This window comes from Lepisma saccharinum, chromosome 7, assembly GCF_977018435.1.
Source record: "Lepisma saccharinum chromosome 7, izLepSacc3.1, whole genome shotgun sequence".
NCBI classification, from domain to species: domain Eukaryota; kingdom Metazoa; phylum Arthropoda; class Insecta; order Zygentoma; family Lepismatidae; genus Lepisma; species Lepisma saccharinum.
In genome coordinates, this window is record NC_139235.1 from 10,994,590 (window position 1) to 11,012,771 (window position 18,182).

The window sequence follows — 18,182 nt, forward strand, 5'->3', positions numbered from 1 at the left end:
GGCACTGAAAGAGACGCATGGGTGGCATTCAGTCGTAGCCAATTTCCTTGGAAATTATAAATCTGCTGACTATGTGAATGTTGTGCAGAAGTGCGTTAGTGCGTAAAGAAGACAGCTGGGTTGCAACATGTCCCTCAAAATTAATCTCCTCGACTCACATCTTGACTTCTTCTTCAAGAACCTAGGTTCAGTCAGCGACGAACATGGTGAACATTTTCATCAGGACATCTCGGTGATGGAATCACGCTATCAGTGTCGATGGAGTGCAGCAATGTAGGCTGACTACTGTTGGACGCTTCATCGTGACATGGCAAATGCTCAGCACAAACGCAACTCTACAGCCAAGAAATTCAAACCAATCACACCTTAAATTAAGGAAGTATTTTCTATATGTATGTATTTTATATGTGTATTATACCTTCAACTAGATGTTACTATATAGTATGTGTGTCATGTGATGCATTTGCACAATTTTCTTAGCTAAAGCCATGTTCAATAGTACTCGTGAAACCTATGTCTGTGAGTTGTTTGCCTTGATACAATGTTAAATATATATAAATGGTTGATGTCGTATATCTCAAGAATGGTGGGTGTTACAAACAAATGGTTTGCATATTTTGAATCAGCATGTTTCAATTGTCTTAGAACGCATGTTGGATAGCAAAATTTCCGCCGAAATTTTTTTTTTGTTAATCAGTGTTATCATAGATTTTTGGAAATTATTGTCACATGAAATTTGAACCTTTCTTAAAGTAATGGTCACTGGATTTAAAAAAGTTATATTGAAAAAAAAAAAAACTTAAAATTTACCTTACGCAAGCATGCGCGCTTCCAATGGACAATGTATTTTCCTTTGATAAGCAACTGTAACTATCGTAGACTAGTGGGAATTAATGTAGAAGTAAATTGGAACCTTAGTAGAAGGCATTTAGGGACTTTATTTTAATGCCTAACCTAACTACGAAACATACATTGAACAAAATTTTAACTATACTTGCCTAACCTAACCGAACCTAACCTTGCAGGAAATGGTCCGTGGGGTCCGTGAATGGTTTTTGGGGCTATCTATCAATAGTTTGTGGGACTACCCATGCATAGTTCGTGTGGCTACCCGTGAATTTTTACACGTGTCCGCAGCATTTTAACAACAGATTTGTGATTAGAAGGCCAAATTTAGTTAAAATACCAAATATTAACATAATTAGAGACATTCGCTATATTCTTCATTCATACCGTATTTTCCTTTGATAAGCGACTGGACTTATCGTAAACTAGTGGGAATTAATGTAGAAGTAATTCGGAACCTTAGTAAAATGCATTTTGGGACTTTATTTTAATGCTAAGAGAACCAAATCTGGCCTGCCTAACCGAACTACGAGAGCATACATTGAACAAAATCTTAAGTAATCGCTAAAACTCCGTAGTACGTGTTAACAGACGTAAATCGAAATCGAACAGTGTTAAAATTACATTCGTAGCATGATGAAATCACAATAAAACAAAGAGAACTTGGGCCTGCAATTTTAACATATTAGATTTTGATTTACTTCTGTTAACACATGCTGTGGAGTTTCAGCGATTACTTAAGATTTTGGGTAACGGTTCCAATTGTTTTATGATTTCTACTAGCACAAAGACTAATTATCGTAGAATTTTGGAAATCATTGTCACCCGAAATTTGAATCTTCCTTAAAGTAATGAGCACTGTTTGGACTCGAAAAAGTTATTTAATGTTGAAAAAACAACATGAAAATTACCTTGCGCACTTCTCATGGACAAGATATTCTCTGTCGACAAGTGACAGTAAATATTGTAGAAGCGTGGGAATGAATGTAGAAGTAAATCGGAACCTTAGCAGAATGCATTTAGGGGCTTTATTTTAATGCTAAGGGAACCAAACCTAACCTTCCTAACCTAACCACAAAAGCATATATTATCATGAGTTTACAATACCGGACCACTCTCCAATTTGTATAAAATTTCGCCTACCTACTAATTTCGTTGTCCTGATGACGTATCTGTAGTTCATATTTGGCAATCACTTGTTAAAATTGTACATTTATGTGTAGAACTTATAAAATAACCTTGCGATTTACCAAGGTCATTGTCCATACACAGCAATTCGGAACCATCTTTCTTTCGCAATTCGTTAATGGTCTTCCTTTATGCACAACAATCATGCTACCTTGAATATTGACGTTAGACAAGGAATGCCTATGAGGTTAGGTTAGGTTCCATTAGCATAAATACAAAGAAAAATTAATATTGGTAAATTTCTCGTATCGGACAAACGGATTTCTTCAAATTTACAGGAGAAATTACTTACCGAATGCAGTTTCTTTATACTTGTGGAAGTTCGGGGAAGTGTTTTCTCGCACCGTTCATTGAATTTTGCAGGTAAATCATCTATTTTTAGATATAAATGCGTGACCGATGCACGAAAGCTCTTGCATCCATTTACTTCCAGGTGGATGTAGCCTGTGTGTGATGACGTAATCCTGGTCAGTGTTTCCAAACACGTGTTTTTGTAACTGAAGAAGGTATGTTTCCGCAAATGGTTTGTGGGGCTATGTGTCAATGGTTCATGGGGCTATGCGAGAATGGTGTGTGGGGCTATGCATATTTTTTTCGAAACCAATTTTTAATTATTGTAACCTATACGTGACCCTACCTAACCTAACCTTACTGGAAATGGTTCATGGGGCTATGTATGAATGGTTCGTGGAGCTATGCATCAATGGTTTGTGGAGCTACGTAGGCATTTTTGGTGCAGTAGTGTGGAAACACTGCATGCCGAGTACAGTAGTGAAACTGTGACCGCCATATTGCGTGTTACCGAAGGCAAAAAGAAACGAAGGAAACTTACTTTATATGTCGCAAATAGAACTTATTTCCGTGAAATAAGTGAAATGCCACCTTAAGTACGTCTGTGATGTTTCTCAATGCAGAATACGTAAGTACGAATATTCAAATTAAATGAACTAGCAAATTTCAGCCGTTTGTCCGATACGAGAAATTTACCGGAACTTGGGCCCCAAATTGCATTGGTAGCATGATGAAATCGCAATAAAACAAAAGAAACTTGGGCCTCGTAGACTAGCGGGAATCAATGTAGAAGTAAATCGGAACCTTAGTAAAATGCATTTAGGGACTTTATTTTAATGCTAAGAGAACCAAACCTGGCCTGCTTAACCTAACTACGAAAGCATATATTGAACAAAATCTTAAGCAATCTCCAAAACTCCACAGAATGTGTTAAAAGAAGTAAATCGAAATCGAACCATGTTAACATTGCATTCGTAGCATGATAAAATTGCAAACAAAAACTACGAATCCTTGAAGTTGAAGCAGTTGCCTATAACCCCCCCTCCCCCCCAAAGAGGACATTTCCCCAATTTCCTAAAAACACGCCCGGACCATTTTTAGGAACCGAAAAAGAGGACATGTCTGGGTAAAAGGGGACGTCTGCTAACCCTACTCATTCTCATCTTCGCAATTAGCCAGAAGTGGCAGAAAAGCGAAGTGAAATAACCAAATCAAAAAATACTTTAACGACTCACCTTGAGAATTTGCTCCTTCTCCCTTATTGCCGAACATAATGTTTTCATACTATGGTCCGGTTTTTCTCTTTCCTCGTTACTTATTTGGTTAAACGTAATAACACAAAAATGGATTACAACTGTTGTCAACAATTAATCAGCACACGCTTGTTTTCCTTGGGTTGTTTCTTTTTAGTTTTCTCCTGGGGTGCTCGTTCGGCGGCGCAGATCGTATGCGCAGTTGTCCGTGGATACATTACGTCATCGCTGAAAAGCTGGGCACGGAGAAAGCTGGTTCTTTATGCAAATATTGAGATATTTGACATAGAATATCTTCTAAAACATAGTAGCAGGGGAAAAGTTACAACTTTTACTGTTAAGATTCATCCTTTCTAATCAATTTATCACGAAATTGATTCAAATGCGTCCAATAGTTTTCGAAAAATCGTCTTCCGGAGGAACTCCTATTTTGTTCTCTCCGCGCTGCCCATGATGGGGAGTTAGATTTACTTTTGCTGGATGTTTTCAAAAGAGATTCTTATGTTCTTGTCAACTGAATTCATGCCTAAATGCTATGAAAAGCTGTGCAAACTATTATCAGAAAACTAAAGGAAGAGATATAAAATATCACATCTTTCCCGTTGATAATTGCGTAAATAAACGAATAGACAACATTAACGTAAATAATGCGGGTAAAAAAGGTAAAGTGTTCCCCTGTGCTTAGCACCACGCCATGAAGGCGTATAGGGGGTGTGGGGGTAACGCCCCACACTTTCTTGATCCGATCGTGAGTGGGGGTGATGTGATCAGCACCACGACCCTGACCGCCTTCCCCCCCCCCCCCAAGGGTTTCCACCAGGTACCCATGTTATTCGACGCTGGGTGGGCGCCGGGGCCGCTTCCAACGTTAGAAAAGTTCCCGGGGATCGAACCCGGTACCTTTAGCGGGATTGCCCATTTTTGTGAAAAAGGCTATGTGCGAGATCTGAAAGCAGAGCTTTTGTATATTGTATATAAATGTAAGGGTATAATAACGTGACTGCTTCCCTTAAAATATCACTGCAGTCTCCGCGTTTCTCTTCTGACTTTTCTTTGGCGCCGTCAATAGCTCCAACACTTTTTTATTTTTAATATTTGTCACATATTTGTTTTAATTAGTATTTTGCTTTGCCATCTGCTGTGTAATACATTGTTACCTTAGGTACGCTCCATGTCGAGCGCGTGCTAACAAAATCGCCCCCTCCCCCACAATACTTTATCTCCCTCTAGGTGGAGGCACATGGCACAGTGGTTCGGATCCCACTTTGAACCGTAGGTGGTAGGTCCAGTCCCGATTAGCCTTACTGTGCCTAAAGTGGACTTAAAACACCAACTCAAAAACCCACAATACTCTCACTTAGAATTTTAGTGTAGAGGAATATTTTCACAGTTATTAAAAAATATGATGCTCTATAAAAAAAAAATTAAGTATTTTGAAGCCGGGGAATATTCCAAGCAACTTCCGAGGGGAGGAAGGTTCATTATTTCCTATGAAATTGAACATATCCAACTTCGTTCTCTAGCATCTTTTTTGTTATTAACATTCCCGCACTATTCGTTAGTTGTGTTACCTCTATGAGTTTGCAGAATAAGTAACCAACCAATGCATTTGAAATCAATAGCGGCGATTGGTTGGGAAAAGTGGGGAGGGGGGGCAAGGACAGTTTACTTTGTCTTTGTAGACAAGGCTTAGCATTAAGATGCCATAGTGCGTCCTTCGTACTGCTGCTGCTGCTACTACTACTACTATAGCCTGACAAGTTAAGTCCCGATATGCGCAGATCGCTGCGGAGCACTTCCTATTACGTCATCCTCCCCACCACTCTTCTACTCACTGGTCTGGAGTTGAGAGTACCAGTGGTGCCAGCTCAGCAAAATTAAGCTAAAACAAATATGACGATTTTCATGGTACAGTGGCTCTCAGCGACAGACAAACCTGCAAACGAAACTGAAATTGATGTGGAGAATAGAGTGAAAGCATTGTGAACAATTAACAAAAGGCAATTGTACTTAAAAATTCAAAGTGTACCTTATGTGAAACAGTATTCGATTGACACGAAATTGAGAAACGCGGGGCACACCATAATACGACTTCCGCCTTACCACGCAGACTTATATCCCATTGAACTTGTGTGTTGGGGGGGGGGGGGATCAAGGGTAAGGCAAGGGAAATCATTTCGGATTCACTGGACGCAAAGAAAGAATTGCTGGGAAAATTATTTAGTGAATATTCTGTACAGAAATGGATTAAATGTTGTGAACACGTGAAAAAAATTGAAGATTCTTCCCTAATATAACTTAATTCATTTAAGGTTTAAAGGGAAAATATCAAAATGTATTTAGAATTTAGCGTAATCAATAGGTAGCGTAGGTGAGGGGATACTAATTCATGCCTTTCACATTCAAATTTCGTTGAAAATTCTCAGACGATTCCTCTCCCTCCAGGTTTGCAACACTGCGAACTAAAGTCGCCGCAGACAATGGGGTGGGGAAATGTGATGCGAGGTGCGCAAACAATGGATTGCAACGTCTTGTTTTTAAACTTGTCAAGTTATAGTAGTATTACTACTACTAGTAATAATAATAATAGCAATAATGCATTATTATTAGTAGTAGTATTGTTGTTAATACGTTTATCCTGGTACTTACCCAGTCATTAATTCGTGGTTGCGCCTCTGATTTTAATGCAGGGTGCGATTTGAAGGGGGGATAGGAGGGATCCATCTCTCTGTCTTCAACAATCAAACCTTGTTATGCATGACACATCTTATCCAAGGATCTTTATTTCCAATTCACTGGATATGTAAATTATATTATTAAATATATCGTACTTAAAGTGTTCCAGTACAGTTTAATTCAGTTTACAGCCCCATAGTTACAAACAAAAAAATATTCGTAATTTATGCTGGCTGTTTACAGTGCCGCCAACTTATATGGGCCAGCGGAGCCCTAGTCCACTCAATAATTTGACGTGCTTTTATTACTATTATCATATTTTTTGGCGTGATTCCTGGTGGAGTGATTATTGAAATCAGTAAATAATAGATATCAGAAAAGTTAGGATACATTCAGTGCCGGATCTACAAATCTTGCCCCCCCCCGCAAAATATTACTAAATGCTCCTCTACCTACCTACCTTTACACACACACACACATGCATGCACGCGCACACACACACATACATACATACATATATATAATATGTATATATACATATAGAATGTATGTGTGTAATTCTTGATCTCGTGTTGAGAAAGTCACATATAAGGGCGTAGAGGGTGATTCAAGAGTCCCTTAACACCTCCTACAAAAAGTATAAGAGTTAGGCTGGGTACAATTGGTCAGGATAGAAACAGGTTAGGCTTAGGGGTATGTTCCAAGCGGACATCCGCCATATTGGTGGCCGCTATATTGAATTCAACTCAAAATATTTAAAAGGGAAGGTGGTGATGTGATATACATATGAGACTGATTTCTCACACCTGGGAAATGATACATTTGTTACAATCATCCAGTTGTAACTTTTTCCTGATTAAAGATAGGCTGAAGAGACCTTCACCACTGCATTTCTCATGAAATTCTAACCTGATTTGATTCTAGTCTGACTGCCACGCGGAAAACCCGGGGTGGGTGATCTGAGGTCGGAAGTTTTCCGGCTTTGTCCCCACATAAAGCGGCTCTAGGGCCCACCCAGCGTCAAATCAAATGGTACCGGGGGGGGGGGGTAAGGGCGGCAGCAGCGTGGTGCTGATCACATCACCTCCAAGATGGCCGACATCGAAAACATGAGGGGCCCATATACCCTAAATGTGCCTTTTGGCACGGTGCTATTTATGCACAGGGAACTTTAACTTTACATTTAACTGCATACAGTATTAGTTCCTGTACCTCTGAGTAGGGGAGAGCGGGGTCAATTGTAACAATTTTGACAAATGATGCATTTTCTATGATACTATTTATCTTTGCGGCGTGAAAATCGGCATGGAAACACTACAATATGTTGTTACTGATATTATGCAGTCACGATCCCGCCATATATAATATGCTAATCATAATTAATGTTTTAAAAATGTGTGGCAAATGTTACAATTGACCCTTGCTCGGGGGCAAATGTAACATACTAACATTTACCAGAAATACAATTCACTTTTTTGCTGGAAATAACATGTAGCCTTACACAATGATTAAAAATTAGCTAACTGTGTTTTCGTTAATAAGTAGGCTAATCGAACCATACCACCCAAACACTGCTTCTAACAAAGATATATCTGATCATTCTGACTGACAGTTATGACAAATGTAAAAGCTGTCTCCTTTGGTGCATTTCACATGTGACCAGTTGTCACAAGTTAAGCACTGCACCCATTGACATGCACTATTGGACAACTTCTCAAGGCAAATTAAACAAAAACATTCGTCGCCTTCAGAGCTACTTTCCTGACACCTTCTTGAGCTTTTGCTTGCAGTTCTCTTCTTTTTTGATTGACGACTATCACTTCTGTCGAACAGCCTCTTTTTCCCTTTGCTGTTTTCTTGTCTCGATCTTTGCTGTGCCATAAGTAGTTCATTTTCAGGTGTATCTGTCCATATAGCACTTTTCTTTCTTCTCCTTCGAGGTGCTGATTCTTTAAGTTCTCCATGAGGCAGAAGTCGAATGTCAGCCGGAGAAACAGCTGTTGAGGTGGACGGAAGAGGTTCATTGCAAGGGTTGCATTGCTCTTTGTTCTGGGTACAACTAGTTTCTTCCAAGTTACTTGATTGTCCTGTTTCATTAACTTATGGAAACATTGCTTTCCAAAACTAACTTTGCAGCTTCTTCCATCTTATCTTGTGAAGGGCTTCATTCGGTATTTCTTTTTCTGTCTCTCACCATTCTGAAACATACAGAATGTAATAATTCAGGATGGTTGAACAATGTCTTTTATTACAATGCAAGTGAATATTTTTCATAAGAAATGCATAAGGGGCAATTGTAACAGTGTTACAACTGCCCCGGTTACATTTGTTACATTTGCCCCATCCTGACGCCATATTGTTTGCTGGCTTGCAGCTACTAACCCCGACACCAGAAATTGATCACAACTATCTTAACAAATGCATCAAATATTGTGTATTGCGATGATATATACAAACCTTGATCAGACGACATCGCGAAATCACTATTAAACAATAAAAAGGAACCTTATGTTTTTACTTACGTGTTGAAAATTTGAAAAACTCCCAATAATAGCCGGAACAATCGCTACGTAAGTACCACCACCACATGAGTCACTCCCAACTGACGTCTCCTTTCTACAGGTTTGAATAGTTTTAAAAAATACCTCACGAGAGCAGCACAGTAGCGATTGTTACATTTGCCCCGTGTTACAATTGACCCCGCTCTCCCTTAACTACTTTTATTTTTTACATACACATATACGAACCCTCTACTATGCCAATGGCTGAGGGCCTCGTAAAGGCTTGTCTCAGGCGTCCCCCGCACTGCGGGGTTTTGCGGCTTGTAGATCCGGCACTGGAAACATTGTTAGTGGGTATTAAAATTAGTGTTGCCCACGGGACGAGACGGGGCAGGTTTTTAAAAATTCGAGACGAGACGAGATTGATCATGTGTCCCTTTGACAAACGAATATTTTCGAGACGAGACAGCATTTCACAGCATTTCCACGAGACGAGACAGGCCAAAGTCTCGTCTCGTGGTCAACACTAATTAAAATCATAATACTTAGAAGGAAGGATTTATATGATATTTGTAAACGTATACAGAGTAATTCAAGTGCTTGAGGCCACTCGATCTTTTTGAAAAGTTGCCGCCCCTAGCTGTGTCTCATTTAGATGCCATATAAGTTCTATTGAATAGTAAAAAGTGGCTGTGTTTTTTACGCATGCTGGGTCGCCTCTTCGTTTAATCGTGTTTGAGAGCTTGTTGAGTTTTGTAGCGATTTGTTGCCTCTTAAAAAAATTAAGTACATGTGTTCCCCGATCGACTCGTGAGAGGTGCAAGTTTGAAAGATTGGTGAATTATTTGACAAAGTAGTTATTTATAATGGAATTTGGTATCCATTATGACGCTGTAGAAGCACTGAAAGTGCTATCATTGTGTACGTAAAACCGAAATCCTTCAGTTCTCAGAGCAGGTCCGTAGCCAGGCAGGGGCCAGGGGGACTGACCCCACCCCCGGCATCGCCGTCAGCCCCCTTTGCATTGTCGTTAGCACCCGGTCATTAGGTAAAACTATTGTATAATTTGTTTGTATTGAGTAGTGAAATTGTAGACAGCAGATATTATTTTGCTCACAACTTGGTGAAGGATAAATTAACAGAACATAAACTTTATCTTATTTATGAGCTGAAGTGGAAGTAGCGGCAAGTATTTAGAAGATTTTCTAGACTATAGAATGTTCTTTCACAGATGATATTCTTTATCCGTACATTTGCTGCCCCTGTTTCGGTCTCCCGTTTAGACAGAAATCTGTGACTTTGACGTCATTATCCACATTCCTTCCATATCTTCATCAAAACTCAACAGTTCCTAAGTTTTGGTAACGAAAGGAAGTTTTATTCCTTCAGCTGGTGGTGGAATGTATGTAGGCACTATGATTGAATATTGTGCATTTTTTTGTATGATATCTGGATCATCAAAAGTAGTGTGTAGTATGTAATAAGGGATGATGTCAATAACAATTAATACTTCAAGAGATGTTTTATAAGATACCTGTAGAAAAATGTACTATTTGTGTGATATTTCTAAATTTTATATAAACTTAATGACCCCCCTACCACCAAACACACATAAATAATTTACCCTCATTTAGCACTGTTAAACTTTTGAAAAATGGACTTAGATTACAAAGCCTCCCTGACAACCCATGAGCTCCCCCTGGAGATCAATTCTAGCTACGGGCCTGTCTCAGAGCACAACAAGAAATTGACATTGTTACTCCTGCTTGAAATGTTGAAAACGATTGATTCGCCGTAGGAGGACGGTAGTTCAGGATATAGAGGAAAACCATACGTTCGAAAATATTTTTTTTTTAATTTTTGGTGGACAATATGAATAGCTGGTTTGAAGACTTACATTTATTTTTGCAAGTAGTCTTATTAAATGCACATACACGGCAATTAGATAATTGTGAATGTGTGTTGAGATGTCAGGTGATCTTTTAATGTAAACGAAAGCATGTGTGTGCATCAGTAAAATATTTTCGCATCTAGAAATAAAATCCAAAACACATTTCTACCTCACTCAAAGATTATGAGATTTCAATCGAAATTGTACCATTTACACCTGAATGTATACATCGGTTCAGTGCCATGAATCCAACCGTGATCAGAGTGAGATTAAATTTGCTCGGATCATAGAATAGCCTATATCACCGTAAATCAATTTCGGTGATACCTCAATGTTGTATTTCCTTTTTCATGACATAGCAGCTCCAATCATTATTTTAAACTCTCGTTTTAGAAGTAACTCAAAGAAAAAAATTGTTATTGAAGGGTGATTTAAAGGAAAGTTTTCCCAACTTCTTTAGAATTTTTTGTTGTCAAAAAGTTTCGAGAAGGGGTTATAGCCCCTTTTCCCCCCTCCTCCGCCTGCGCCAGTGGGGTAAGCAAATTGTGTCTCTGCTAGAAGTGGAATCCGGAGATCCTTGGATTTAAAAGCGACAGCATGGGCACTACAATATCGGGGAGTTGCCAAAGGGAACCCCATGATACATTTATCCATGAAAATAATTGTAGAAATTGACTGACATATTTAAAATTATAACACAGTACTATTATACTTGTACTTTGATTGTCGTTCTGTCCCATTTATTTTTTCTTTTCAAAAACTTCCACCCAGTACACATATTTTCATTTCCACGCTGTCTTCATTCATCAAGCTATGCTAAATGCTCCTGTTCCTACTGTGAGATTACCATCAGGGTTTCCAAAAATGAATGTATTTCTGCATATCGAAACTGTCCCATTTACAACTCAGGATGGGGGGGAGGGGGGTAGGGGTTTTGGCTTTGAACACCTGCGGGGCAACTCTTCCTTTTCTATGGAATTCCAGTAATTTTGATGTAGTGAGATGAGATCAAGTTCAACATCTTTGTGAAGATGATGAAGTGGTCCGACAACTTAGATGTGTACATGTTATCAATAGCTTGCTGATTTTTGGGTATTTGCCTCTTTCATTCCATCGTAGTAAAACATAGGCTTTAATGCTTTAAGTTCCGTTTCAAGGTGTTTCTAGTCCAAAAACGCATTTTTATAGTGCCTATTTGGTAGGTTAGTGCATATTTTGCTCAATCGTGCCTAAAATGCCTATTCTGCAATTTTTGCTTACTTCAGCTTTGTTATTCGCCTACGTTGAAGAATGTAAGCATACATTGACGTTGAACTGAACTGACCAAAAGCCTCAATCGGGGTAAGCAAACTGGACCTGTTGGTGACTCCATCACCGTGGACATAACGACGCCTACCGCCTAACCACCCTTTCTCTTTTCTACCTGAAATCTTGTAGCAGTCAATCAGTACTCATTTGCTTTGTTGTGTGTGTGTGAAAGGAAGTAGACAGTTATCAGTGGAGATATCATGTTCATGTGTTTAAAAATGCCAAAAGTACAAGACTGCCAAATGTGTATTGATTTAAAAATGGATTTCTGCAAAAGTTTGTTTAACCATCGACTGAAAATTCGATTTTTGTTATTGAGCGTCGCTTTTCTTCCACTTTTGGCTAATCGCGAGGATTCGGATGAGGGATGATATAATGAAATTTATGAAGGAACACTCACGAAGAACATCCATGCCCAGGCCAGGATTCGAACATAGGACCCCTGGTATCGTAGCCATGCTGTGCTAACCACTTCCCCACGGAGATCGGCGCCATTGACAGAAAAGTAATTTTCTGCCAAGCTTGTGCTAAATTACGTACAAATAAATATTCTATCCCATAGCTATACACATATACAGTTTTACATAATGACCTTATTCAAAACTCTCAGATCCTCTGTACGTGATTTCCGGCTCCTCTGAATATGTTTTTCTACCTATCGCGTTATTAGGAAACAAGAATAAATGGTGAACAATGCAGACTGAGGCGAACCCTCTAACATTACCTCAGCTCTGAATAGAACAATGCTAAGCTATGTGAAAAACTTAGTGTAGTGCCTTTCTGTTGCATAAGTCAAACGATGCTATTTATTCTAGAATTTAATGCCATACACAGATTAACAGCTCACGTATTGGTGTAATGTGCGCAATCAGCACAATGTGTAACGCAAGTTCATCTCTTCAGATAAATTTTATTGGGAACATCCACAATTTATTTTAAGGGTGAAAATTGTTTTTTTTTCATAACTTACAAACAATTGGGCATGAAACTGGTGGAATGGTAAAAATGGCAAAGAAAATAATGGTAACGGAAAAAGTGGCAAATTGAAAATGGCAAGGGGAAAAACGGCAACGGTAAAATGGCAAATACAATTATGATTTTACTTGAAAATAGAGAAATTTCTCGCATTTCACACATTGAAATTAAAATTTAATATAATGGCATATTTTAACAATAACTTGTCTTTGGATGGATAGGCCTAGCCTACACTTTATTTAATGTTTCCAAAAATAATTATTATGCCGTTTATTTATTTCTTTTGGCAGGAGTTACTGCCGCTATAGAATCACATGTTAATCCAATATATATAAAGCCCCAATCCCACCACTCACTCACTCACTGACATAAATGTTCTCCATGAAGGAAGCCCCGGAGGCGAAAAATGCACGATTACGACCCCCCATGAAATTGTCCCAAAAGGTCGAGAAAATTCAAAAATCGCTCAATCGGCCCTTCCTTAAGGGTGAAAATGCCCTTTTCTCACGTCCTTAGCAACCGTTGCCACGGGCATTTTTTGCAGCACACATTGTTTCCTTCAATTCTTAATTGTCCAGCTACATTATATTTCTCACAGATCACACAGATGAATCAACTCCTGGTTCAAAAAGGTGCCTCAAACAAGGGTGACATCTACATAGGGAGTTTCAGCCCAGACACAATTACTTACGTATATATTGGTAAACTCAATACGAAAATATCTACATCGTGGTTGTTTTAATTAAATGTTTAGAGGTATAATAACATACAATTACTTAGAGAGTTTGCGGTGCTTGTTGTTCACCATGGAAACGGATGTTGCTAGGGAACTTAAAGAAAGTTTATTTTCACCCTGAAAACTACTGTAAGTGAATTTTGCTAGACTTTTCGTATTTCAAATTTCAAGCGTCAGAATTTATTACAGAGGCAAGGTAGAAATTTGAGGGAAATAAAGGAAGACAATAATTTTCCAATTACGTTTAAAAATGTGAAAATGACAAAAGACGTAAATATTGCATTTCCAATTTAGTGTCGCTATTGAATTCGTTTATGCAAGACATCCAACTAATAATCTTGAAACGGTTATTACTTACTCAGTTTATTATTAAGAAAATATACAATAATGCTTTGAATATTTGTGCCTTATTAGAGCCCATACACACAAAGTTACTTTCTAAACTTTTAAAATTAGTGAACTTATACACTTGTTCCCCTTCATCCAATACAACATGCAGACATTTTACCCCATCTATAATATGATTACGCCCACAAAGTGGCCGAAAGTCACGCATGCGAGCGTACAAGACGTGGCCTTGGCCACGTCGAAAGTACGCGAGTCCAATATATATATAGCCCCAATCCCACCACTCACTCACTCACTGACATAAATGTTCTCCATGAAGGAAGCCCCGGAGGCGAAAAATGCCCGATTACGACCCCCCATGAAATCGTCCCGAAAGGCCGAGAAAATTAAGAAATCGCTCAATTAGCCCTTCCTTAAGGGTGAAAATGCCCTTTTTTCACGTCCTTAGCAACCGTTGCCACGGGCATTTCTTTCGCACACATTGTTTCCTTCAATTCTTAATTGTCGAGATACATTACATTTCTCACAGATCAATAGCACACAGATGAATGAACTCATGGTTTCGAAAAGGTGTCTGAAACAAGGGTGACATCTACATAATAAGGAGTTTCAGCCCAGATACAATTACGTTATACTCAATGCGTAAATATCTACATCGTGCTTGTTTTAACTAAATGTTTAGGGGGTATAATGACATGCAATTCCTTAGAGCTTGCCGTGCCTGTTGTTGTCCATGGAAACGGACGTTGCTAGGGAACTTAAAGAAAGTTTATTTTCACCCCGGAAGCTACTGTAAGGGAATTATGCTAGACTTTTCGAATTTCAAAATACGAGCATCAGAATTTATTACAGAGGCAAGGTAGGGATTTGAGGGGAATGACGGAAAACAGTTATTATCCAATTACGTTCAAAAATGTGAAAATAACCAAATACGTAAATATTGCATTTTAAATTTAGTCGCTATTCAATTCGTTGATGCAAAACATCCAACTACTTATGTTGAAACTGTTATTATTTACTCAGTTCATTATGAAGAAAATAGACAAAAATAGTTTGAATATTTGTACCTTATTAGAGCCCATACACATATAAAGTTAATTTCTAAACTTTTCAAACTTATACATATGTTCCCCATCATCCAATACAACATGCAGACATTTTCAAAGTCATTAAGATCTATGAAGAACTCCATCTATAACATGATTGCGACCACAACGTGGCCGAAGGTCACGCATGCGAGCGTACAAGACGTGGCCATAGGCCACGTCGAAAGTACGCGAGTATAAAGTATAACCTCTGTAAATAATTTGAAGCAAACGTAATGAAACTCGGGATGGTGGGGGCAGCATAGCATGGGTTTTCATATATATATAGACAAATATTGGATACCATATGAAACACTGTTAGTCCAACATTAGAATGAAGTACTGCAGCCTAACGGAAATATCCTACACTACAGTGTTGATGCCTTCTTTCAGTTGATACAAAAGTTTTAAACACCTCCATACCTGGACGGGAAGATTTTGCTCAACATGAGGCAACATCAGATAATTTATGATTATGTAAACGGGTATCTCATATTGTTGATCCAAATTTAGTTATTACTTGCGCCTATGAGAACACCCTTTCAAACAAACAACTTGTCCCAGGAAAATCAGAAAACATATTTAACATTATCAAAGATTTGTACGCATAAGTTACAGTTCCAAGGCAGAATCATAATCACTCAACCACCCAAGTTATTCTCTAGGAAATCGAATCTCATTTGCAGATCTATTTACAAGAAGTATAACTTGCACATGTAGCTCAATATCGGACACACTGGACGGAGCAGAACTAAGCCTGAAATCTTCTTCATTAAGTTTTAGCCTAATGTACGAATTTCCATTGATTGATTTTGTTTATTTTACTTAGCTTTTCTGCCACTCTTGGCTGATCGCGAAGATGAGGATGTGTGATGATTAAGGTGCAGATTCATAGGCACTAAAAACCTCTCAAATAGGCAGGTAAATAAGCACCAAAAATTATGCAAATATGCACTTAAAAAGCCGCTATAAAATAAGAAAGGGCACTAAAATAGACACTTAAAAAGGCACCAAAAATAAAAAGACATTAAAATAGGCATTTTCTACTTCCAAGGCACACGCATACTATATTAGAATTCCAGTTTACATATAGAAGTGCGCTAACCATTCACAAATTGCAGGGAATCGTCAGTTAAAGTAATTCTCGCAAGAAGAACTTGTGCTAACGATTGTTACGTGAATAATTGTTCTCAAGTAATGAAAAAAAAAACGATTTGCACCATTTTAACAAAAAATATTTTAAAGGATATTCCAATTAAAATTTCTCCGGAGAAATGAATTTCTGTTACCCACTGTACTAATTGCGCATATATGCTTCACAAACAATTGACAATAGTTTGAATCAAATCCTCATTTGCAGGGAAGCTAGGATAACACAATCTGGTTAATTAATTTATTTGAATGTATTTTACTTGAATTTTTTGCACGAGTAGATGCCAAGACTCGCTGCTTAGTGTAATTCTCCATATTCAACACAAGGCCACTAAACGACGTTTTTCACATAACTTGGCATTGTTATATTCAGAACTGAGGTAATGTAAGGTGAATAACGAATAACGCGAGAGGTAGAAAAACATTTTCAGAGAAGTGGGAATTTATACGTGAGCAGCTCAGAGTTTTGAACAAGTCCAATACATACATAAAACTATACATATGTAGTACCTAGGCACATGTGGTATTTCCTATGTAAAAAAATGTTTATTTGGAAGGAATTTGAATTTGAATTTATTTTAATATCTTTGTGCGAGCCGTTGGCTGTACGCACTACATGATGATTCACATTGGTTATTCATTTGACATATGTATGAATAATATGAAATGGAATATGTATATATATATATATATATTGCACAATGCTGGTTCCACAGTACACGTATTACAAGCTAGGGACACCTGTTACATTCTTCATTTTTACTTGTTTCCAACCCCCTAGTCTAAACCATGCTATCCCTCCCCTTTCTTTTTTTACGACCAAATTTATGTATCTTGCTTTCCCTCATTCCCTTGATTTCAAATGATCTCTTAGTGAAGTCTTCGTCTGACATTCGTCTAGTATTTCTTGTCTGTCTATGTCCAGAAGTCTCTCTAATTTGATTTTCAATTGATGTATCTACCCTCCCTCCCGCTTTCCACACCTACCCCATCCCAATAGAGTTCAACATGTTTTTTATATCCCTCCCCCAATTCCGTGTATTTTCTTCTCTTACTTGCATTATCAGACAATGAGCCTTCAGTGTCGTGTTACCCTCCCTTGCTAGCTGAAGCCCAATACTTTAAAGCTCTCATCCGAGCTTGTACTGTCTCTCTGTTTACTCTCTGTTTAGACCTAATTCTTTAAGTACCCCGCAATGGGCCTGGTCAAAGCAAACTATTGTAGGTGGCAGCACCCCTGTTGTGTCCCCACGCTCTTGATCGGCAATTGTTCTCCCATTTAAATACATGGGGAATTTGATGCTGAAGGTGCTGCTTATACATCAAATTTCAAGTTTAATTTCAACTTATCCTCAGAAATTGTGTCGGAACATGATAGTTGAATAATCAGTGCTGTAAAAATAAGATTTTTGAAAAGACGATCGTCAACAACAGAAAAGATATCGGAACTCAAAAAAGCCTTCAAATTTGTACAGCACTTGTTTACGTCACTTGTAATTTTCACAATTTGATTGCTAGTTTCTTGTGAATCCAGTCAGGAATAATACATAATAATTCCGCTCGAATGTACTTTTATTTTTGTAGTTGTTATTAATAACTGACTCTTTTTTTTTACGTGTTGTCATACTTTTCCACATGGCTAGTAAATATGGTCATTTTTTTTATATACAAATATTTATCAAGAATAATAGTTATTACATAATCGTCTGCTTCATGTCTCGCAACCACTGGGGATTCTTATTTACAGGAATTATAATTTTAAAATTGCTGTTGCCAAAAAAACGAAGGGCGAAAATACGAGGGGAAAATGTCTGCTTAATACAATGAAAACATACGTTAATATTATGTTATCGGATAGGGCATAGTGTCATAGTGTATATTAATAAATATCATGCGCTTACGTACTTAATACATTCTTTCTTTACAATTTTG

At 38.1% G+C, this 18,182-nt stretch overlaps 1 protein-coding gene across 8 annotated transcripts in view; it reads right to left on the reverse strand.

Moving 5' to 3' along the window:
• LOC145989729 (uncharacterized) overlaps positions 1 to 3,752 on the reverse strand; it is a 102,539-nt gene extending 98,787 nt beyond the window's left edge. For all 8 annotated transcript variants that reach the window (XM_083124998.1, XM_083124997.1, XM_083125000.1 and 5 more), the window contains exon 1: positions 3,561 to 3,752. In XM_083124998.1, the coding sequence (XP_082981124.1) occupies positions 3,561 to 3,597 (37 nt within the window). In that variant the 5' untranslated portion in view covers positions 3,598 to 3,752. The remainder of the gene's footprint in view (positions 1 to 3,560) is intronic.
• Positions 3,753 to 18,182: the final 14,430 nt, after the last annotated feature.